The 24189-nt window shown below is 41.0% G+C and overlaps 1 protein-coding gene across 5 annotated transcripts in view; it reads right to left on the bottom strand.

The window, feature by feature from the left end:
- The window catches only part of ptk2ba (protein tyrosine kinase 2 beta, a), a 366968-nt gene that overhangs the window by 170300 nt on the left and 172479 nt on the right, over positions 1–24189 (bottom strand). For all 5 annotated transcript variants that reach the window (XM_039749531.1, XM_039749530.1, XM_039749527.1 and 2 more), the window contains exons 6-9: positions 18770–18832; positions 18296–18350; positions 6506–6646; positions 4326–4400 (exon numbers count right to left, since the gene is read on the bottom strand). In XM_039749531.1, coding sequence (XP_039605465.1) covers positions 4326–4400; positions 6506–6646; positions 18296–18350; positions 18770–18832 — 334 coding nt within the window. The remainder of the gene's footprint in view (positions 1–4325; positions 4401–6505; positions 6647–18295; positions 18351–18769; positions 18833–24189) is intronic.

Here is a 24189-nt window from a genome sequence, read left to right on the forward strand (position 1 = left end):
ATTGGATCATCCACCTTATTCACCTGAATTAGCCACTTGTGATTTTTGGCTCTTCCCAACAATAAAATCTGCTATGAAAGGACGAAGATCTTCAGACATTTCTGACATCAGCATAACATGACAAAGAAACTCAAGGGTATTCTATAAACAGACCTCCAGGTAAGATTCCAGCAATGGCAACGTCGTCTAACTAATTGCACAGCTGCAGAAGGAGATGACTTCAAAGGTGACGGTAGCTGCTTGTGCACAGATACAGATCTATTGTTTATACAGGGTATCGTGTGTCTGTGCATGGGCAATAGCTTGAAGGCTTAAGTGACGGTGATTCTCTGCTGAGATAGGAGATGACGCTATGTACTAACAACTTCTCTTATTCCCATTCTGCACAGGGAGATTGACACCACTCCATCCCTGACGTCAAAAGGACCTGCCTCTTCCTCCCAGAATCCCTGAAATCTGGAGGAGTCGCCATCTTGGGCAGTCTACCTAAGACAGAAGTTGAGATGACTTGCTTTTTTTGTGTTATACACCATTTATTTTCCAATCAATTGCCCTAATTATATAGGGTTGGCTGTAAGTTGCCCCAAATCTTTGACTTTATCCTGCTTTTTCTTCACTCCAGTAATTGAATTGTCACACATCATGTATATCTTATATATAAACGTCTACACGTGGAAGTGTGTCTGTCTGTCTGTCCGGCCCTGAAGGGAGGAGTGGAGTCGGGGTAAGAGACCCGCCTCCCAATTAGCCGAAAACTCGCTTAGCCGCTAATAACACAAGCGAGGCGAGCATGTCAGCAAAACGAAACCTTCTAGCAGAGAGACACCCCGAGTAGTTCCTTTCAATTACCTGACATCTCTACATTTCAATATTTTTTCTGACTATTTCAATAGTTTTTAGGACCCCCGGGCTTTTTACAGTACAGGCTTACACAGCTAGTGTATATAAGGAACGATAAGTCAAGTCAAGTCAAGGCAAGGGTCTTACAATATTTTCACAAGCTTTGCCTTTTACTTAAAAGTAAGGCCCACTTTGAGCAGATATTACAGAATATTAAAGATGTCTGTTTTTATAAGAAACAAGACCTACATCTTCAGTTTTTAGATTTCACATTGCAGTAGAGTGTTGTACCGTGTTAGCCATAGATTGATACAGGAGAAAGTATGTAGGAGAAACTGGTCAGACACTGCGCCAGCAAATGAACTCACATAGATTTCATATAAATCAGAAGAGTGTTGATCTTCTGGTGGCAGCAAATTAATGGCCGCAGCATAAAGGATCTGAGGGTCACTGTGCTTATGGGTAATTTCAAGACCCAACAGGAGCGGAGAGAATGGGAATACAAACTTATGCTTAAATTCAATGCTCTACAAAATGGTCTGAATAGAAACAAGAGTTTTATGACCAGATATGTGGACTAACAGACTGATTGGCCAGCTGACCACATCAGAGGCCGATCTTACAGACAATGCACTTCAAAAAAACCTTACAGGACTTTCTCTAGTGATGGTTATCTTAGGGGTGGCATGGTGGCGCAGTGAGTAGGAGACCCTGGTTCGCTTCCCGGGTCCTCCCTGCCTGTGTGGAGTTTGCATGTTCTCCCCGTTTCTTTGTGGGCTTCCTCCCACAGTCCAAAGACATGCAGGTTAGGTGCACTGGTGATCCTAAATTGTGCTTGGTGTGTGTGTGCGCACCCTGCAGTGGGCTGGTGCCCTACCCGGGGTTTGTTTCCTGTGTTGGCTGGGATTGGCTCCAGCAGATCCCTGTGGTTAGGATATAGCGGGTTGGATAATGGATGGATGGTTATCTTATTTCTACATTTTATTAGTTCATTGTTCTCAGGTTAATTCAACTAAGGTTTATTAATTTTGCTAACATTTGAACAAAAAGGTTGTTAAGATAAAAGAAAAAAATCACTTTGCTGTCCCAATATAAGCGAGAGGATTTTTCAGTTTCTTTGTGACACCTTGCACGATGAAGGGGCTTTAGCTGCCTCAAAAGACTGCATTTGTAATCTATTTAGTTAGCCAATAAAAGGTGTCATGTCATCCTACTTTCTCCTAGATTTAACATTGAAACAGAAAAAGCAAAAGGTCTACAAAAAAGATGGCCACCTGCAGACATGAGGTTTGCCAGCATACACTGTGTGCACATTTATTAGGCAAGTTGTATTTCTGAGGATTAATTTTAATATGGAATAAATACAGTGCTATCAGTCAATGCAAAATGTTAATAAACCTGAAACCTGAATGTTTTACAAAGGAAATGTGAGTGTGGCAAGTATTAGTGTGCAGAATTATTACGCAACTAAAGGAAAAATGGAAATTTTCCCATCTCAATTGTTTATTTTCATCTATTAAAATGGGAATAATAAGCAACTCAAAATTTACAAAGAAACAAAAAAAAAAACAGTGACCCTTCTTTTCAATAACAATCATAAATAAGCCTTCCATTCACAGAGTCTGTCAGTTTCTTGATCAACTTTTTGTGCAGCAGCAATCACAGCCTCCCAGACACTCTTCAGAGAAGTGTACTATTTCCTTTCGCCTTAAATCTCCCATTTAAGAAGGGCCCACAAGTTCTCAATAGAGTTTAGGTCAGGTGAGGAGGGGAGTCATTATTAGTCATTATTCTTTGAATTTTAAGGCCTTTACTGGCTAGTGGAGTACTTTGAGGCATGTGATGGAGCATAAAAATCAGGGTCCTCTTGAAATATGCTGACTTTTTCCTGTACCACTGCTTCAAGAAAGTGTCTTCTAAAAAATGGCAGTAGGTTTGGGAGTTGATTTTGAGTCCATCTTCAACCCAAAAAGGACCAACTAGCTCATCATTTAAAATACCAGCCCATACCAGTACCTCACCTCCACCTTGCTGGCGTCAAGAGTCGTAGTGGAGCTCTGTGCCAGTTACTGAACCAGCCACTGGCCCATCCATCTGGTCTCTCAAGAGTCACTCTCATCTCATCAGTCCATAAAATCTGTCTTCAGATATTTCATGGCCCAGTCTTGACGTTTCAACTTACAGTGCATCCGGAAAGTATTCACAGCGCTTCATCACTTTCTCCACATTTTGTTATGTTACAGCCTTATTCCAAAATGGATTAAATTCATTTTTTTCCTCAGAATCCTACACACAACACCCCATAATGACAACGTGAAAAAAGTTTACTTGGGATTTTTGCAAATTTATTAAAAATAGAAAAACTGAGAAATCACATGTACTTAAGTATTAGTAATTTCAAGAGTGCTGCATCCCTCTGAAAGACTTTTTACAATTTTTGACTTTTCAGAGTCAGTTAAATTTCTTTTTTGGCCCATTTTGCCCGAGGAATACAAGCTGCCTAATAATCATGCACACCTTGATATATGGTGTTGGTCTCCTTAGGCCACAACCCTCCCTAACTACACAAATACACATCACCTGATATGCTTCAATCCAATAAGCATTCAAGTTAATACAGCTTGGAGTTGGAATATATGCATAAAAATGAATATATGGTCAAAGTAATCACTTGCCTAATAATTTTGCACACAGTGTATAGTGAGCCTCACAGGTTAATTAGCCCAATGCTAAACCGCATTCAAACAAGAACGTCAGGGTGAATTCAGCGCAGCTTTTAGGTGGTTATCAAACAACGCCACCCATCCCACACAAACTGACAGCTGATTGGACATGGCGCCCACAGACAGTTTTACTCCAGCAGTAAACCCACCCAAGAAAAAAATGAACTGAGCCATCAGCAGTTTGTTTTGTCAGTGAATTGAATGCATCAAGGGCTAATCCAGCTGCATCTGCCTTCACAAGGAAGACCACCCTCACACTCTGAGCAGCCTGCGCTAGTTAATGTTGAGCTCCAGAGCCTGGTGTCACTTTCTGAAAGCCTGGCTGAATTGTGACCTAAACCGTGTTAAGTGTGCGCTGATTGAAAGATCAGTTTCAATAATTACAAGAAGAGGAAGAGGCTTGTGATGGCTGAGCTGCAACAGTCATTTTAGAAGATTTTAGGTTTTGCGTTCTGCTAATTTTCATAATTACAGTAAAACAAAATTAAAAATATCTTCGGTTCCCTTTGACAGCACCCTTGAAATCACAGTCAAGTATTAATGGGGGAAAAGCCAAACTGCAATCAAGTGACCAAAACCAGCTGTCCACAAAGGTAGCTTGTCGGAAAAGTGAAAGCTGAATGCTAGACGGGGTGAATTCAGCTCAGCCTTTAGATGGAAATCATACAACGTCACCCATCACAACCTCTCAATGAATCCTTGTATTTCCTAATTTCTTGTCATCAATCTGTAAGGAAAAACTGAGAGTGCCCACTCACTCACCATGGCCTCCTTGTTGACTCGTTGACGGATTCCTTTGGGCCCAATGACGAGGTCCACTGCAATGCTCCACTCTTGCTAATGAATGAAATAAAACATAAAACAGTCAATATTCTCCTAATCAATTCAGTGCAGAGGTGGTCAGTGCAGATGCTGGATTTATGAAAAATCTACTCTTAACAGTGAATCCAAGAATGGTTTTGAAATGACAATATAATATTCTATCACAGAGATATCTGAAAACATATGGAAATATGTTGGAAAAGGCATTTCAACAAATGATTAATCTGCTTTAAGTTCCAATAAATGTATCTTTATCATGTCTTACAGGACAATGAAGTGATGATGCTGCTAGTCCTGCTAGGGAGTAAAAATCAAACATATGGCAATATGGCAAATATACGAGGTAAACCAAAAGTAAACTGCGAATATGTAATGGATAGAACCTGACACAGTACAACACTATTCTTCTTTATTCTTCTTTGCACATATGAAAAAAGAACTCGTTTTTGTACCGTGGAGGAAGTCAAAGAAAAATCGCTGCAGGCCTTGGACAACATTCTTCTTTGGCAATTCCAAAAATGTTATCACCAGTGGGAAAACCGTTGGGACAAGTGCATTCATTCACATGGAGAGGACTTTGAAGGAGACTAAAGTTTCACTAATTTACTTTAGGGTACCCCCTTGTACTTTTTTTTCCCCTTTTCTTGAGATTCTGTAATGTTTTAATTTCCCTCTATGGACAAATAAAGCACGTCTTATCCATCCGAGTCTAATTTCATTCTACCTGTTACCTTTACTCTCACTGCTGCCTTGATTTCATGTGAGCAGGACGGCTACCGAGATCCGTCCACTGAGGTGACGCAAGACAAGACTGTGGTTGCCATCACCTTGGTGCTGTGGCATTTGCCACTGTTTCCTGCCATGTTTAAGGCCCTTTTTGTGCTCCTGTTTTCATTTGCTTTTGAACGTCACTTGATCCTGTTGCTGGGTTGGTTTCCTTATTGTTAATTAAAGAGTTTAGCCTCTTAGTGTTTACTTTGATTAGTGTTTCTTATCTCAGACTTATTTCCTTTCTGTTGTAATTATTCCTTTTCTGCTTATTTCTTTTGGTTTCCTAATTACTGCAGACGTTTTCTTATTTAATACTATTGGGATTCGCCCCCTGCTCGCTTCGCTCGCCAACCCCCCGGGCCACTTCACGTCTCTGCTGCTCGCGTATGTGGATTTCACTTTCACCAAACAACAAATCTTTTATTTCTCACAGATACGCCTCTTCATAGGGAAGAAACACTACTTTTCCCTGATGGCAACACAAATTAGACAATCTGTAAGTCTCTGACTTAACGTTTAATTCTGAACATTATATACGATCTCTTTTCGCTGTTCCATTATTTGACTGAGTAATAATTTCCATTTGTTAGCGCTAATGCAATCTTTAGTATCAGTTTTTTGAGACTTCTGAATTTTAGGCCCTTTCATAATCTCTAACCTGCTCTGCATTTGTATCGCTCCAACGTTTTTGAACCTCTTAACGACGTTCTACTTTGTCTTGTACTCTTCGTCTTTTATTTCCGACCCTGCTTGGAGCTGAGAGTGCAGGAACTGGGTCTGACAATTGCATTCACACGAATGAGAAGTGATTGGACTGTTGGCGGGACTTGTTAAAATCTCTTGGCAAAATGTCTCTTCTCGTGGGACCTGAAATTATCTCTCACGGGAGTTGAAATTATCTCAGAGAAAGTCTCGTCCCAGGATTTCCTTTTATAATTGAGAGATTAATAAATGAATTTTCTTCTTTTTTGTCTGAATTGAGTTTTTGGCTTTTCCCGGTTCTGGCCTTTCATTTCAGAATAGTTGTAACACTGCAACTGAATCAATGCAAACAGACTCTGAACACTGTACCAAAGATTTTCAAGAAGGCAGCAAAGATTAACTCTTCATCTTCACTTTCAGAATACGCACAACTGGATCATTTCAAGGAGTTGCAAACTAAAAACTACTCTCGGCCTTCCCTCCCTTCCTCAGGTATAAACAGTCCTCAAAACACAATCCACTCCCAGGCCTCGGTTATCTCATCCAATGTCACCTTGAATAATCGCTTGACGGTATGTAAACCAAAGTGTAAACGCACCCAATGATGATAACCTTATGTAAACACATGGAAACCTTCTAGAACTCACCGCAAGCTCACAGGGGAAAACCTCTTCATCAAAGTTTGAGAAGTTGGCAAAAGTATCAAAGAATTTCACAATGCACTGCTCTTCCTTCAGTGAGGCATACTGCTGAAATGTCTGCTGGATCATTTTTCTAAACTGTTTGGGCTGTAAAATACATAAAAAAAAAATACAAATGTGAACTTTCACTCGAAATAATGGATGACAGATAACATAGTGAGAAAATTCCAAGCCGATTATAAACACTTCCATATCTGCAGCTTATCAGTCCCTTATGTATACATAGAACAGTCAGGTGTAAATCAGAATCAGAAAACTTTATTAATCCCGAAGGAAATTATTTATGTTACAATTTAACAAGAGAACAAGGGACATGTTACACTAAGAGCAAATATAAAGTAATCATGTAAATATAAATAAAAGTATAATAAATGTATCATACTAGAGTGCAGAGTGTTGCACATTCTGAGAATAAAAAAGGCTATTCTCATGTGAAGAGCAGACAATTTATTGCACAGAACAGATAGTATAGTGAAGTGATTTACCTAACAACATTTTACACAAGTTCAGGTGATTTCACTTGTCCACGATTCACAACACATCAACCAGATACCCATCTTTACATATGGCTCAAAAAATGAAAGGAACCCTTTTTAATGAGAGTACAGCATCAAGTCAATGACACTTCTGGGCTGTTGATCTGCTCAGTGAAGTAGCAGAGGGGCTTGTTAATCGGTTTCAGCTGCTTTGGTGCACTAGAGGGGCAACAATGAGACGACCCCCAAAACAGGAATGAATGGTTTAACAGGTGGAGGGAGGCCACTGACATTTTACTCTCATCTGTTTTGTCACTCATTTTGCATTTGGCTGCGGTCAGTGTCACTACTGGTAGCATGAGGCCATAGCTGGACCCTACAGAGCTGGCACAGGTAGTCCAACCTCTCCAGGATGGCAGGCACATCAATGGGTGTCATTGCCAGAAGGCCTGCTGTGTCTCCCAGGGCATGAAGGAGATTCCAGGGACAGGCAGTTACTCTAGGAGAGCTGAACAGGGCCATAGAAGGTCCTTAACCCATCAGCAGGACTGACTGGTACCTGCTTCTTCGGGCAAGGAGGAACAGGATGAGCACTGCCAGAGTCTAAAAAAATGACCTCCAGCAGGCTGGTGTGAATGTCACTGACCAAACAATCAGAAGCAGACTTCATGAGGGCGCCCGACGTCCTCCAGTGGGCACCATGGAGCTCGATTGGCATTTGCCATAGAATACCAGAATTGGCAGGTCCACCACTGGCGAGTGCCCTGTGCTTTTCACAGATGAGAGCAGGTTCGCCCTGAGCACATGTGACAGATGTGAAATAGTCTGGAGAAGCCGTGGAGAACATTATGCTGCCTGTAACCTTCGTTCAGCCTGATGGTCAGTCTGGGGAGGGATATCCATGGAGGGACGCACAGAACTCTACAGGCTAGACAACGGCACCGCAGGACTGCCATTATGTATAGGTGAGGAAATCCTTGGAACCATTGTCAGACCTATGCTGGTTCCTCCTAGTGCCCGACAATGCCCGGCCTCATGTGGCGATAGGATGAAGGAACTGATACCATTGACTGGCCCCCACACTCTGCTCACCTGACCTCAATCCAATAGAACACCTCTAGGCAGGACATTATGTTTTGGTCCATCCGAAACCCCAGACTGTCCAGGAGCTCAGTGATGCCCAGGTTCAGATCTGGGAGGAGATTAGGACGTTGTCAGGCCTGCATACAAACTACTGAGTATGATTTGGAGTTGCTGCGATGAAATTTCAGCAAAATGGACTCGCCTGCCTGCCGCATCATTTTTTCCCTTTGATTTTCGGGGTGTCTTTGAATTCAGCCCTTTGTCGGTTGATCGTTTTCATTTCCATCCATTCATTGCTCACACATCACCATATCAGTCCATAGCAGTAGAGTTGGACAGCAGGATTTTTTTTCCCATTGAGATCTGATGTGTTTTCAAAGTGTTCATTTCATTTTCTGAGCAGTTTATTATAATTTGTTTATTAATGGCCATTGCTGTGTGTCCCACCATTAGCAGAACAGACTTCGAGTTTTGCCTCATTAATCTTAAGAACTCATAAGAAACATCCATCCATCCATTATCCAGCCTGTTATATCCTAACTACAGGGTCATGGGAGTCTGCTGGAGCCAATCCCAGCCAACACAGGGCACAAGGCAGGAAACAAACCCCGGGCATCGCGCCAGCCCACTGCAGGGCACACACACACACACACACTAGGGACAATTTAGGATTGCCAATGCACCTCACCTGCATGTCTTTGGACTGTGGGAGGAAACCCACACAGACACGGGGAGAATATGCAAACTCCATGCTGGGAGGACCCAGGAAGCAAACCCAGATGGGTCTCCTTACTGCGAGCCAGCAACGCTACCCACTGCATCACCGTGCCGCCCTAAGAAACATTCTTATGTAATACAAAAAAATGAAAATTTTACAGGCACAAAGAGAAACGTTTTCCTCACCACAGTACCTCGTTGGAGGTGTTGCTCCCCTGTATATTTCAGACTCAGGATGGAGGACGTGATATGTGGGCCTGATTTCAATGCTGGTTCCTGGTTATATCTGTTATTTTCACTTTTTTTAATTTTTATTTATTAAATTCGCTTTTAAATGTGGAGGTGAAAATAAAGCATTATATAACATGATTCTGGACATGTCTCCCACACATTCTGTGCTTGCCTTTGGGACTGCATATGGTGATTACATTCACAATTGTTGTCTCTGCAAGCAACTTTTATATTACACGGTGCAATTTCTATTTGTTGAAGCTCCAGAATTGTACCTCTTTTAAAGCAATAAAAAACAGTAATTTGACATTTTTTAGCAATAATACTGTACCACCGCCAAGATTGTCTTCAGCTGATATTTAACAAGTAATTATTATTTGGCTAACTTTATTGATATGTAATAGCCATTGGATTAAATTATTTTGAATTTGCCACTCACTAATGAGGTGAAATGCACTGAAAAGGATTCTGTAATAGAGAAGGATTGGTGAGGATGAAATGTACGGTTTTAAAGGACATGATGATGTAATGACAAGTCAATCAAAATGACCCCTTTTATTGGCTAACTAAAAAGATGACAATATGCATTTGGGGCAACTCAGGCCTGATGGTAAGTCAAGCATCTCTGAGTCTGTGCAGACAAACAATGTTGAAATAAGCGTCTTCAAACTTATTAATCAGAATAGACCTGCCATAAGTACAGAAGCCGGGGAGTAGCAGAAAGCCAAAGTTAGTGTAATTGTTAGTGCGTTTGGTGTGATGCCTTGCAAAGTAGCAGTCCAAACCACATCTCCAGATATTCTCTAATATTACAGAAAACCACACTGTAGAGGTGTTTAGTGGGGGGGGGGGTGTTTTAAGAGGTCGTTGGGCGTTGTTTCTCTTACGCAAAACTGTTCCATAAACTAACCGGAATAATCTAGTATGCCTAGGCAAGCAATTATTAAAACTGTTTTTTATATGAAACTAGCTGTCCCCCGTGACTGCGCCCACATAGAGGTGAAACAGGACAAACTTTAAAAACCAGTACACTGGCACTGTATCTGATCTCCCGCATGGGGAGAAAAGCACGTGGCCGTGATATCTCTAGTAATCAGCAACTACTCTCTAAGACACACACATAGCTCTGATCTCTCTCTCAAAAACGTCACACGTTACTCCTTAACAATCTCTGGACGATAACGTCTGTCGAATAAACAGGTATCGCTAGCTAAGCGGAGGTAAGGTGCGCTCCAACATGTGGTGAGAGGTACAACAACATGAACAGAGGGAACACATCCGCTCTGTCAGATCTGCAGAAATAAACTATGATACTTAGCGTGATGAGAGAAGTCATAATGGCTCCGCCCGGCTCCCTACTCCTGACGTCGCGCTTCCCCTCCCCTCCGCTCGCAGCCTCTGTCTCGGATTAGCATGAATATATCGCTCCCGCAAGAGAACTATGATTCTTAGCGCAATGAGAGAAATGGCAAAATCAACTGGAATGTTCAAATAAATTATAGAAAAAAACCCGTTAAGTAGTTCTCTAGTGAAAAGCGGACAGACAGACAGACAGACAGGCAGACAGATGTTTTAGTTTTATGAATCGCTGAGTTAATTCTGCTTTATAGAAAAATATGAATATGACTGAAGGAAATCCAATAAATGTGCAAGTAATTTTGATTAAAAATGTTCAATTGTTTGATTAATCAAGATTAAATTTTCTAATCAAACAGCAGCCCAATTTTTTTTTGTAATGTGATGACCAAAACTACACATAGGACTACAGGTGCTGTTTCATTAGATAATTTGTGCGTAACTTTACTTCATTTATATTTAATTTATATTTTCACATCTCCCAAGACAACTGGTAAAATCCCAGCAGGTCCATTGATTACTTTTTGGAGCACTGATGGCCTCAAGCACATCTGACTCAGTGTTAAAATCTGTAAACTTGCTAGTCTGTATAAAAAAATTGAATAAACAGTTTATTGCAAAAACATCACTCTACAGCAGGGCTGCCCAATGTGTCGATCGCGATCGAACGGTAGATCGGAAAGATAGTGCAGGTAGATCGCGTTGCATTAAAAAAAAATTATTTTAAACATTAGTCTATCATATATCCTCCCTATGGCATTTGCCACTTGATTGACATACAGGGCGGCCAGTCTGAGATCTCTTTTCTTCTAACACACTGGTCATCCCGCACGCACGATCAACCATGCAAGCTACTGCAAAACTCTGGCTATCTAAGTGATCTAGTTAGCCTTCCAATTTATATCGACTAAAGAAGGGATTTAAAAAAAGCACTGATTTGGGGAGGGTATGGGCTGGATATGGAATTGGAAGAGGATTTTTTTCTCTCACAATGTCACAATCGAAGTGCGTTTGTCTGATCTGTCAATCTCTCATTGCTATTCCAAAGAAGGAAAATGTGGAAAGGCACTTTAGAACTGTTCATAAAAACGACGAAACTGAGAAAGAGAAAGGAGAGGGAACTAAAATCGCAGTTAATCGGAGAGCCGTCATTTTCCACTCGGCTGAATTCAGAAGCAAATGCAGACACACTGAAGCATCGTTCCGGGTGAGTTACTTGATCATTAAGCATAAGAAGTCCTTCCAAGATGGAGAGATGATAAAAGAGGCCTTCATTGAGGCAAATGGCCAGGGAGAAATTCCTGCTGAGATTTCAAGACCCCTGGCCGGAGAAAAAGGAGTTTCTCTTTGCTATTAAACATGCAGAATACAAGCAACTTAATAATGATCAATGGCCGCTAGACTTGGCATTTTTTTTCTGATCTGACCAACATGTTGAAGGAGCTTAATTTACAGCTGCAAGTAAAAGAGAAAACCAATATGGTCAATATGATTAGCTCAGTTAATGCTTTCAAACGAAAAATGCAACATCTGTCCCCAAAGCTGCAGCTCCTTAATTTGGGGAACATCCAAAACCTGGCGTTATAGCTGGAGACGCAATGGAAGGCGTGTGGGCAACTTGACAGCATTCACTACACACGGCAGATTGAAAATTGTCTGTCAGACTTTATCTAATGGAACAAAAGTAACGATTCGAGTGTTGCCCAATGTAGTGGAGTAAGAGTAGCGTTTCTTCTTCACAAATGTACTCAAGTAAAAGTAAAAAGTATGGTGCAGTAAAACTACTCTCAGAAGTACAATTTTTTTAAAAAGCTATTCAAATAAATATAACGGAGTAGATGTAACTCATTACTACCCACCTCTGATACTCAGTATATATATATATATATATATATAAATATATATACATATATATATATATATATACATATATATATATATATATATATATATATATATACAGTGCATCCGCAAAGTATTCCCAGCGCTTCATCACTTTTTTCACATTTTGTTATGTTCCAGCCTTATTCCAAAATGGATTAAATTCATTTTTTTCCTCAGAATTCTACACACAACACCCCATAATGACAACGTGAAAAAAGTTTACTTGAGGTTTGTGCAAATTTATTAAAAATAAAACAACTGAGAAATCCCATGTCCATAAGTATTCCCAGCCTTTGCTCAATACTTTGTCGATGCCCCTTTGGCAGCAATTCCACCCTCAAGTCTTTTTGAATATGATGCCACAAGCTTGGCACACCTATCCTTGGCCAGTTTCGCCCATTCCTCTTTGCAGCACCTCTCAAGCTCCATCAGGTTGGATGGGAAGCGTCGGTGCACAGCCATTTTAAGATCTCTCCAGAGATGTTCAGTCGGATTCAAGTCTGGCTCTGCTCTGGCTGGGCCACTCAAGGACATTCCCAGAGTTGTCCTGAAGCCACTCCTTTGATATCTTGGCTGTGTCCATAGGGTCGTTGTCCTGCTGAAAGATGAACCGTCGCCCCAGTCTGAGGTCAAGAGCGCTCTGGAGCAGGTTTTCATCCAGGATGTCTCTGTACATTGCTGCAGTCATCTTTCCCTTTATCCTGACTAGTCTCCCAGTTCCTGATGCTGCCACCACCATGCTTCACTGTAGGGATGGTATTGGCCTGGTGATGAGCGGTGCCTGGTTTCCTCCAAACGTGACACCTGGCATTCACACCAAAGAGTTCAATCTTTGTCTCATCAGACCACAGAATTTTGTTTCTCATGGTCTGAGAGTCCTTCAGGTGCCTTTTGGCAAACTCCAGGTGGGCTGCCATGTGCCTTTTACTAAGGAGTGGCTTCCGTCTGGCAACTCTACCATACAGGCCTGATTGGTGGATTGCTGCACAGAGGACCTCTGGAGCTCTGACAGAGTGACCATCGGGTTCTTGGTCACCTCTCTGACTAAGGCCCTTCTCTCTCGATTGCTCAGTTTAGATGGCCGGCCAGCTCTAGGAAGAGTCCTGGTGGTTTTGAACTTCTTCCACTTACGGATGATGGAGGCCACTGTGCTCATTGGGACCTTCAAAGCAGCAGAAATTTTTCTGTAACCTTCCCGAGATTTGTGCCTCGAGACAATCCTGTGTCGGAGGTCTATAGACAATTCCTTTGACTTCATGCTTGGTTTGTGCTCTGACATGAACTGTCAACTGTGGGACCTTCTATAGACAGGTGTGTGCCTTTCCAAATCATGTCCAGTCAAGTGAATTGACCACAGGTGGACTCCAATGAAACATCTCAAGGATGATCAGGGGAAACAGGATGGACCGGAGCTCAATTTGGAGTTTCATGGCAAAGGCTGGGAATACTTATGGACATGTGATTTCTCAGTTTTTTTTATTGTTAATAAATTTGCAAAAATCTCAAGTAAACTTTTTTCACTTGTCATTATGGGGTGTTGTGTGTAGAATTCTGAGGAATAAAATGAATTTAATCCATTATAGAATAAGGCTGTAACAAAACAAAATGTGGAAAAAGTGATGAAGCGCTGTGAATACTTTCCGGATGTACTGTATATATATATATAGCATTTTTAATGTAGGTAGATCATTTTGACCTGGTCATTTTAAAAGAAGCTCGCAAGCTGATAAAAGTGTGTGCACCCCTGCTTTAGAGTGTCAGCTGTCTCATATAGAAACACACGTTTAACCACCAAAATGTGTTTTCATATATTCATATGGTGACGGATGGACAGAACCCTTGCCCAGCTGGGACGCTCCAGTATCGGAAGGACTGGAGGAGAGGCTTTGTTCTGGGCATTACCTTCCCCAGGACACTAGAGGGCAGCCACCCTGGCATGCTTGGAAGATCCACCCTGCTAGGGCCCATGACCACCACGAGCATAGAAAAGCATCAGTCAACGAGCACCTGGATCACTTCTGAGTGCCTTATGAAAGGAGTCAGCAGCCACTACTCCAGAGGCCAGAGTCGGGTGGAAGAGGACAAAGCTTGAGCGAGGAGGAGTGGTGGCGTGAAAAGCTGAAGGAAGAAAAGAGCCATTGAAGAGCTGTGCTGTAAGGGTGGGAAGCAGAGGGAAGCTGTTCTCATACCAAAAAATAAAGGTGTGTTGCACCTGCACTTGTGTCCGTGCCTGTCTGTGTCGGGTAGGTTGGCTGGTACGCCCCCTGGTGGTCCACAATATACATACGTTTTTAATTCCAAATATTCAATGTATGAATTATTTTGGTATGTGATACTTAACTTACCAAACAAAAATTGCTGGAATTCACTCCAGCTGGGTTATAATAATACATCATATTATGTTTCAGTTTTATTCTGCTTTTAATATTTACTTTTAGTTAATCTGCTTGCTGCTGGAATTCAATTTAGCAAAGTGCATTTTTGTCCTTGCCCTTAAAGACATATTGACACATAGTTTGGTTTCTCTTTACACATGCATGAGAAATACTTTGAAAAGAGCCAGAAAAAAAGTCAAGGATATGTACAAATAAAACACAAATAAAGTGTCTTTTCTTTCCCCATTTCCAAGAATTTAAAGGATAAGTTTGGTATTTTTCAAGTTAAAGTAATGTCTTCACAAACATACTATATACGCATTTGCCACACACAATTGTGTTCTGAAGTGAAGTGCTTTCTATAAATTAAAACCCTATATCTTGCCCCCTCTGTCTCTTTACAATGGCGGGTATGGGGCATGGAGAGAAAGCTTAAAAATGTACCAAAGATGTCCATCTGTCAAGTCCAGACAGTTGTCGAGTATTGATCCGTACCTTCTGTGTTTCCAATGCACAACTGTGACAATCCATTTATCACATTTTCCTGGTATTGGAATTTAAATTTGATCAGATTAGACAACACTTTATTTGTGCCCAAAAGGAAATAAAATATAATAAAATTCAGTTACCGTATATACTCACGTACAAGTCGGGTCTTGAAACCTGAAAATTTGATCATAAAATCAGACCCTGACTTATGTGCCCATTCAAAAATATGACACTTATATTTTTTTTACTTCTTCTAGCTTCCTCTAATCTCTAATCAGTTTCTCAGACTAATTGAATTTTGTTGCAGAAGTGCAGTTACCAATTTCTTTCGCCACTTCAACAACTTTTAATTTTAAACCAGCTTCATATTTTCTTCTGATCAAACACTCCATTGTAGATAAGGGATGCTCTTACGATAAAGGTGTATGAGGGTGTGAGGTACAAAAAACACAAATCAGTGTAAACATCGCTTCAGAATAGTTTGGGTGTTACCACGTGGTCACTATGGCACAATATAGAAAAGAAAAGGCTGTGCGCTCCGTGGTTACTCTCTCAGGTGGGTGTTAGCATATCATAATCTCTTGGACCAATAGCGTTAGTTTTCCACATTCGACCAACATTATAAAATACCACAAATTCTGTGATAAAATCAAGTCCTGACTTATCCACTGGAGAACTATATATACACAGTATGTGTATTCTCGCATAAATACAGAACTAAATCAAAACAAATCTAACCACATGAAAAGTTGACTGTCTGTTGGGAGGAAATCACAGAGCATGCTGAGCTGTGGTGTATGGCTGGTGTTCTTTTAAAACATTTAAAATGGCAGAATCTCATTATATTGGTGTTTTTTTCGTTCAAGAATTTCATATATAAGCTATTTTAGTTGGCTGGCATCCTTCAACATCTGCAATAAGATGCTGCAGATGTTCTATCAGACGGTTGTGGCGAACGCCCTCTTCTATGCGGTGGTGTGCTGGGGAGGCAGCATAAAGAAGAGGGACAAACTGGTGAGGAAAGCAGGCTCTATTGTAGGCACGGAGCTGGGCAGTTTGACATCCGTGGCAGAGCGACGGGCGCTAAGCAGACTCCTGTCAATTATGGAGGATCAACTGAACAGGATCATCTCCAGACAGAGGAGCAGCTTCAGAGACAGACTGCTGTCACCGTCCTGCTCCACTGACAGACTGAGGAGACCCCACACTATGTGACTCGGGGGGTAAACGTTAACATTGTACAAAGTTATTGTCTGTTATACCAGCATTGTTCTCACTCTTTAATTTAATATTGTTCTTTATCAGTATGCTGCTGCTGGAGTCTGTGAATTTATAAAGTATCTATCTATCTATCTATCTATCTATCTATCTATTATATAGTGCATTTCATATCTATCTATCTATCTATATACAGTTAGGTCCATAAATACTTGGACAGAGAAAACTTTTTTCTAATTTTGGTTCTGTACTTTACTACAATGAATTTGAAATGAAACAACTCAGATGACGTTGAAGTGCAGACTTTCAGCTTTAATTCAGTGGGTGAACAAAACAATTACATAAAAATGTGAGGCAACTAAAGCATTTTTTGAACACAATCCCTTCACTTCAGGGGCTCAAAAGTAATTGGACAATTGACTCAAAGGCTATTTCATGGGCAGGTGTGTTCAAGTCCGTCGTCATGTCTTATCAATTAAGCAGATAAAAGGCCTGGAGTTGATCTGAGGTGTGCTGCTTGCATGTGGAAGATTTTGCTGTGAACAGACAACATGCGGTCAAAGGAGCTCTCCATGCAGGTGAAAGAAGCCATCCTTAAGCTGCGAAAACAGAAAAAATGGCTACAATATTACGAGTGGCAAAATCTACAGTTTGGTACATCATAAGAAAGAAAGCAAGCACTGGTTAACTCAGCAACGCAAAAAGACCTGGACGTCCATGGAAGACAGCAGTGGTGGATGATCACAGAATCATTTCCATGGTGAAGAGAAACCCCTTCACAACAGCTAACGTACCACCATAAAGAGAAGACTGCATGAAAGTAAATACAGAGGGTGCACTGCAAGGTGAAAGTCACTCATAAGCCTCAAGAATAGAAAGGCTACATAGGACTTTGCTAAAAAACATCTAAAAAAGCCAGCACAGTTTTGGAAAAACATTCTGTGGACAGATGACACCAAGATGAACCTCTACCAGAACAATGATGGCAAGAAAAAAGTATGGAGAAGGAAGGCGTGGAACAGCTCATTATCCAAAGCATAGCACATCATCTGTAAAACACGGTGGAGTCAGGCAGTGTGATGGCGTGGGCGTGCATGGCTGCCAGTGGCACTGGGACACTCGTGTTTATTGATGAGGTGACACAGGACAGAAGCAGCCGATTGAATTCTGAGGTGTTCAGAGACATACTGTCTGCTCAAATCCAGCTAAATGATGTCAAAATGATTGGGCGGCGGGCGTTTCATGATACAGATGGACAATGACCCAAAACATACAGCCAAAGCAACTTAGGAGTTTATTAAAGGAAAGAAGTGGAAAATTCTTGAATGGCCAAGTCAGTCACCATTTCTTAACCCAATTGAGCAGGCATTTCACTTGTTGAAGACTAAACTTCGGACAGAAAGGCCCACAAACAAACCAACTGAAAGCAAAGGCCTGGCAGAGCATTAAAAAGGAGGAAACCCAGCATCTGGTGATGTCCACGAGTTCAAGACTTCAGGAAGGCATTGCCAGCAAAGGGTTTTCAGCCAAATATTAGAAATGAACATTTTATTTCCTGTTATTTAATTTGTCCAATTACTTTTGAGCCCCTGAAATAAAGGGATTGTGTTGTAAAAATTGCTTTAGTTGCCTCACATTTTTATGTAATCGTTTTGTTCAACCCACTGAATTAAGCTTTTCCTCCGTGCCCCATAGACTGCAATGTAAAGTGCCAATTTGGGCAGGATATTCTTCTAAATGTGTAGAAAGCAAATAAGTTTAGAACACAATTTTGCATGGAACATGTATATACAGCATGTTTGTAAAGATATAAGTTTGACTTGAAAGATACCAAACTTATCTTCAAAACTGACAATGAGACATCAGATTGCAACACCGTATTTTAGTCACATTAGTTTACAAAGTACCTTTAAACTTTCTTGTAGTTGCTTGGGGAAAAAAAGGTCCAGACCAACTTCTTTCCTAAAAAGACAAGAAAAAAAATACTGTAAAAATAATGTCCATTTCTAAATCTACACTAAACTGATTTGTTCCACCTTTCCTGTCATAAAATGAACCAAACTCTGACACCAATCGATGTGCGCAACTAAAATAGCTGTTGAAAGTCACGAAAATGCCAGCTGTGACGTTTTCTGGACTCCACACTTTCCACAGATTTGCATTCAGCACAGCTAATGTGATTCTTTTCTAAATCAAAAAAAGGTTGCTGACCTTTGATTCTCTGTATAAAATTTAAATTGTATTAGCTACAGAGTGTGAAGATGTCCTTTTGAACAATTGCTTAATTTCTCATTATGGCATTCTGTACATAAAAATCTGTTTATAGACTTCTAGTTCCTGAGATTCAAGAGGAAAAACAAGCCATATAAAAAGCTACTTACTCCAGAAGCTCAAAATTGGATTTCTTCTCCAACGCAATTTGACTCATGTCTTTGCAAAATCTCCTGTTGAGAAGCACACAAAGAAAACCTGCATTAAAGTTCACCCCATCAAGAAAAAAAAGAGAAAGTAACATAAATGCATCTCATGGCAGGGATTCTCAAAGGGAGGCCGACATTGCACATGTTGCATGTGAACATAAAGAATATGATGACTCATAGCATCCAATGATGAAAGACCAATAAATAATAAATAATTACAATTCATAAACTCAGATCATATGGACTGACATCATTTACCACCTCCATTATGAATACATTTGCTTTTGCATACATAAGACTGTGAGTTTCAGCAGTAAAATTCTGTCTCTGTGGAATGAAATAAACTGGAGTGATTTTCCTTTGCTGCGGTGGGCTGTGCCCTGCTCGGTGTTTGTTTCCTGCCTTGTGCCCTGTGGTGGCTGGGATTGGCTCAAACAGACCCCCGTGACCCTGGAGTTAGGATATAGCGGGTTGGATAATGGATGGATGGATTTTCCTTTGGATCAGGTGATCGTTTTTTGATTTACCTTGTCCACAGATTTATCTCTCTATATATAAAATCCAACGTTTGTCTGTATGTCTGTCCACTGTTCACGAGAGAACTACTTAACAGATTGAGATAGTTTTTTCCCTATAATTTGCAACATTTCTCATTGCACTAAGTATCATAGTTCGGTTGCGGCATCAATTTATTCCCACGAATCCGAGAGACAAGCTGTAGACTGAGGAGAGGGGGAGGCGGAACCTCAGAAGTAGGGACCCGGACGGAGCCCTCCTCACTCACACGCCAGCATCCGTTCAAGTCGCTCTACCCATCGCCACGTGTTGGAGCGCATCTCATCTCCGCTTAGCTAGCGATACCTGTTTGCTCAGCAGACATTATCATCTAGAGACATTTGACATTTTTGAAAAAGAGATCGGAGCTACGTGTGCTTTAAAAGGTACCTGCTCATTGGCCACGTGTTCTTCTTCCCACGCGGGGGACGCTCTCCCGTCAGAGCTGAATACGATCAGACACAGCGCCAATGTTTGACGTTAGAGCGTACCTACCCAGAGACACCTTACCAACTTATTACATTTTTGGCAAAGAGATAACAGCTACAGTCTCGCACCTGATAGCAAAACCAAAATATTGTATATTAACAGGCCCTTGGATACGAAAGCTAGCAATATAAGTTCTTCTCAATACAAATTATTACATATTTTTTAAATTAATTTTTAAAGTTTGTCCTGTTTCACTACTATGCAGATAAACCACAACACACGCACATTCTCATGGACATGATTCCACAGGAGGCCAGCCCATGCTCAGTAATGCATAGAAATGAAATATCATCCATATCATGAAACTCGCTCTGTACGTACACAGCTATGTGTAACTGTGAAATATGTAGCAGAAGGAAAATGGGCGAAGACTGAAAAACACATTGGAAAGCAGTTCCTGAATAAAGGAGATCTGCTTAGTATATGCATGAGAAGGCCAAGGATCAAAACATAACATTAGGAAACCATTTTGAATTTCATTTAATAATTAATAAGAAGAAGAACTGCACTTAAAGTGCTCTTTTCTTGCTTCTCAAAGCGCTTTGCATAGACTGACGGATGCTGTGTAGCACCCACCTGAACAATGAGATGGCAGCCATTATTGCGCCAGTAAACTCACCACACATTAGCTATTAGATGGTGAAGGGGTAAAAGAGAGAGAGTCCATTAATAACAGGGGTTGATTAGGAGGAAAGAATGACAAGGCTATGGTGGGCGATTTAGCCAGGACACTGGGATACACCCTACTTTTTTTGAAAGAGGCCCAGGGATATTTTATGACTACAGAGAGTTGGGACTTTGTTTTTACATCTCATTCGAAGGACAATGCCATATTTACAGCAGAGTGTCCCCATCACTGCACTGGGGCATTGGGATCCACACACAGACCAACAGGGAAAGCGCCCCCTGCTGGCCTAACCAACACCTCTGAGGTATTGGGATCCACACACAGACCACACGTTTCACTAAAATGGACTGACACTGCCTCTTAGATTGGTTCCCACTATGTACCTGCTGTTCCAGCTCTTTGCAAACCCAACAGAAAAAAGGAAAGGAAAAAAACTGTCTGCAAATCATTTCTTACTGACTTTGTAAAGTTAATGATGTTTTCATAATCAACTAAAATTATAAATAATAGCAGCAGACAAAGGGAATTGTAATTAACAGATAAGCATAAACTCTAGTTATCCAAGTGAAACAGACGACTCAACTTACTTGTCACATCAAGCCTGGTTGACACCATGTCAGTGGTGCTGCCCAACAATAACCTGAAGACCGATGTCACGCAGTGTGCTCAAATCATGTCACACACAACGCTCTGATAGGGGCACATGTGCAGCTCTGGTGTCACTGATGATTCTGTTTTTATTACCACATCATAATGATATAAAAATCAAAAATCACCTGCTCTGTAACTGGTCATTTCACTTATTGGCTTTGTAAATTGAGAAGTCACACCAAAAAGAGAAAAATAAGCTTAACTGAATTGACAAAGATGGCTAAACAACTAATTGTATTAACAATTCACGTTTTTGAAGATAGATCTGGACCCACAGTGCATGCACAAAATAATGAGCAAATTAGGCTCCATTAGAAGATATTAAAACTTCTTGAAACAATACCTGTTGGAGCCTATCCCAGCAAACATAGTAAGCCAGACAGGCACAATCCCTGGACAGGGTGCCGGTCTATCGCAAGGTGAACACACTCACAAAGAATCACACTAGGGAGCAATTTAGCAACACTGCTCCACCTGACTTGCAGTGTCAGGAAGTCACTGCGCACTGGAGCGATCCAAAGGACTAGAAAATGGCAAATATCATCCCATTATATAAAAAGGGTGACAGGGCAGATCAGAGCAACTATAGGCCAGTAAGCTTAATGTGCATCACAGGAAAATTAATGGAAGGAATTATTAAGGATAAGATTGAGCAACACCTGACAAGGACAGGAGTTATTAGGACCAGTCAACATGGGCTCAGAAGAGGGAGGTTGTGTTTTACTAACATGCTTGAATTCTATGAGGAGGCAACAAAAGGGTACGACCAAAGTGGAGCAGATGAGATTATTGATGTGGACTTTCAGAAAGCATTTGATGAGGTGCCACATGAGAGGGTGGGCAGCAAACTAAAAGAAGTGGGAGTTCAAGGTGATGTTTTTAGATGGGTGCAGAATTGGCTCAGACACAGGAAGCAGAGGGCGATGGTGCGAGGAACTCAATCAGAATCAGGTGACGTTAAGAGTGGTGACCAGCAGGGGGCAGTGTTGGGGCCGCTGCTATTTTAATATCTATAAATAATTTAGATAGGAATATAAGGAACAAGATGGTTAAGTTTACAGATGATACCAAGATAGGTGGATTAGCAGATAATATGGAATCCGTTACATCATCACAGAAGGACTCAGACAGCAGACAGGCTTGGGCAGATTTGTGGACGGTAAAATGTAATGTCAATAAATGTTAAGAATTACACATAGGAAATTTAAATGTGAGGTTTGAATACACAATGGGGGGTCGGAAAATCGAGAGTCCACCTTATGAGAAGGATTTAGGAGTTGTAGTGGACTCTAAGCTATCAACGTCCAGACAGTGTTGAGAAGCCATTAAGAAGGCTCACAGAATGTCAGGTTATATAGCGCCTTGATGTGTGGAGTTTAAGTCACAGGAGGTTCTGCTCAGGCTTTATAACACACTGGTGAGGCCTCATCTGGAGTCCTGTGTGCAGTTTTGGTCTCCAAGCTACAAAAAGGACATAGCAGCACTAGAACAAGTCCAGAGAAGAGTGACTAGGCTGATTATGGGGGGCTACAGGGGATGAGTTATGAGGAAAGAGTAAAAGAGCTGAGCCTTCACAGTTTAAGCAAAAGAAGATTAAGAGGAGACCTGAGTGAAGTGTTTAAAAGGATGAAAGGAATTCATCCAGTGGATTGAGACTGTTATTTTAAAATGAGTTCATCAAGAACACGGGGACACAGTTGGAAACTTGTTAATGAGAAATTTCACACAAACATTAGGAAGTTTTTCTTTACACAAAGAACGATAGACACTTGGAATAAGCGGCCAAGTAGTGTGGTGGACAGTAAGACTTTAGGGACTCTTAAAACTCAACTTGATGTTGATAGGACTGGCGAGCTTTGTTGGGCTGAATGGCCTGTTCTCGTCTCGAGTGTTCTAATGTTCTAATGATCAGCTTTTGTGATTGTGGCAGCCAATCAGAGGGAAAGCAGCATTGAAATCTGTAGGAAAAACCTCCACCCACCCACCCTAACTAAAACACACACACTCAAACTGCACATGTTGCAAAGATTCTGAATTCCAACAGATGGCACAATCGCTCTTTTCTCCAGACCTGGTCCTATGTGACCATCCCAGTTCACCAATCGAAAGAGTGAAAAGACTAAAGGCTCTCCCAACAGTAAAGGTGTCAAGTCAGCTTCAGACAAGCACGATGTTTTATTTGAAGGACAGAAAAAAGCTCAAAGTTCAGCTGGGTTTCTGTTGAAACATTTTCAGAATTATAAAGTAACTTGTGAGAGAGACCCCTGAAAAAGGTGAAGCTTAATCCATCTGTGAGATGCTTACAAAATAAAGCACCTTATAATGGACAAACTGATGTAATGAATTTGGTGTCTGCAGTATTCAAAAATATGCCCCAAAATAAAAAAAAGGGAAACATTACTTCTAGCACAGCAGGTCCCACCTATGAGGATGGCGGCGTTCGTGGACACGGCGGCCCGGAGCTCTACGTTTATCTTTATTTTATCATCGCTATTTTACTTTGAAGCACAGTGAGCAACAGTACTCAGTCTAGTACAGATCATATGACATAGAGCTTGCAAGAAATACTGGATATTGGACTTTTACTCTGCATATATTTGGAACTGTTAATAGTGACTGTGCTTTTCATAGTTTAATGTTCACTTAGTTTATTATCTACTCTTATATACGAGGGGCGTTCAAATATAAACAGGAATTTATGAGCTCTGCTTTATTTATTGAATACAATGAAACGACTTACACACTATTTTTCTGTGTGCAATCCACTTGTTTCAGTGCTCAGGAAGCTTCTTAATCCCCAAAGAGTAGACGTCTTTTGACTGCATGTTGACCCGTTCTTGCACAGCGTCAATAACCTCCTGAATTCAACTTGAATTTCATCCCTCCTGAAAAATCCTTTAGTGGACCGAAGACATGATAGCCCCTCTCTGAATGACGTGTACCACTGTAGACTGAGAGAGACGCTCATCCCCAAACTGATTTTTAAGTCTGGAATAAATCTGAGATGGAATGACTGCTTCATTTGTCAAACGTTTAATAATAACGCGCTGCGCAACAC

The sequence above is a fragment of the Polypterus senegalus genome, chromosome 3, assembly GCF_016835505.1.
Source record: "Polypterus senegalus isolate Bchr_013 chromosome 3, ASM1683550v1, whole genome shotgun sequence".
Lineage (NCBI taxonomy): Eukaryota > Metazoa > Chordata > Cladistia > Polypteriformes > Polypteridae > Polypterus > Polypterus senegalus.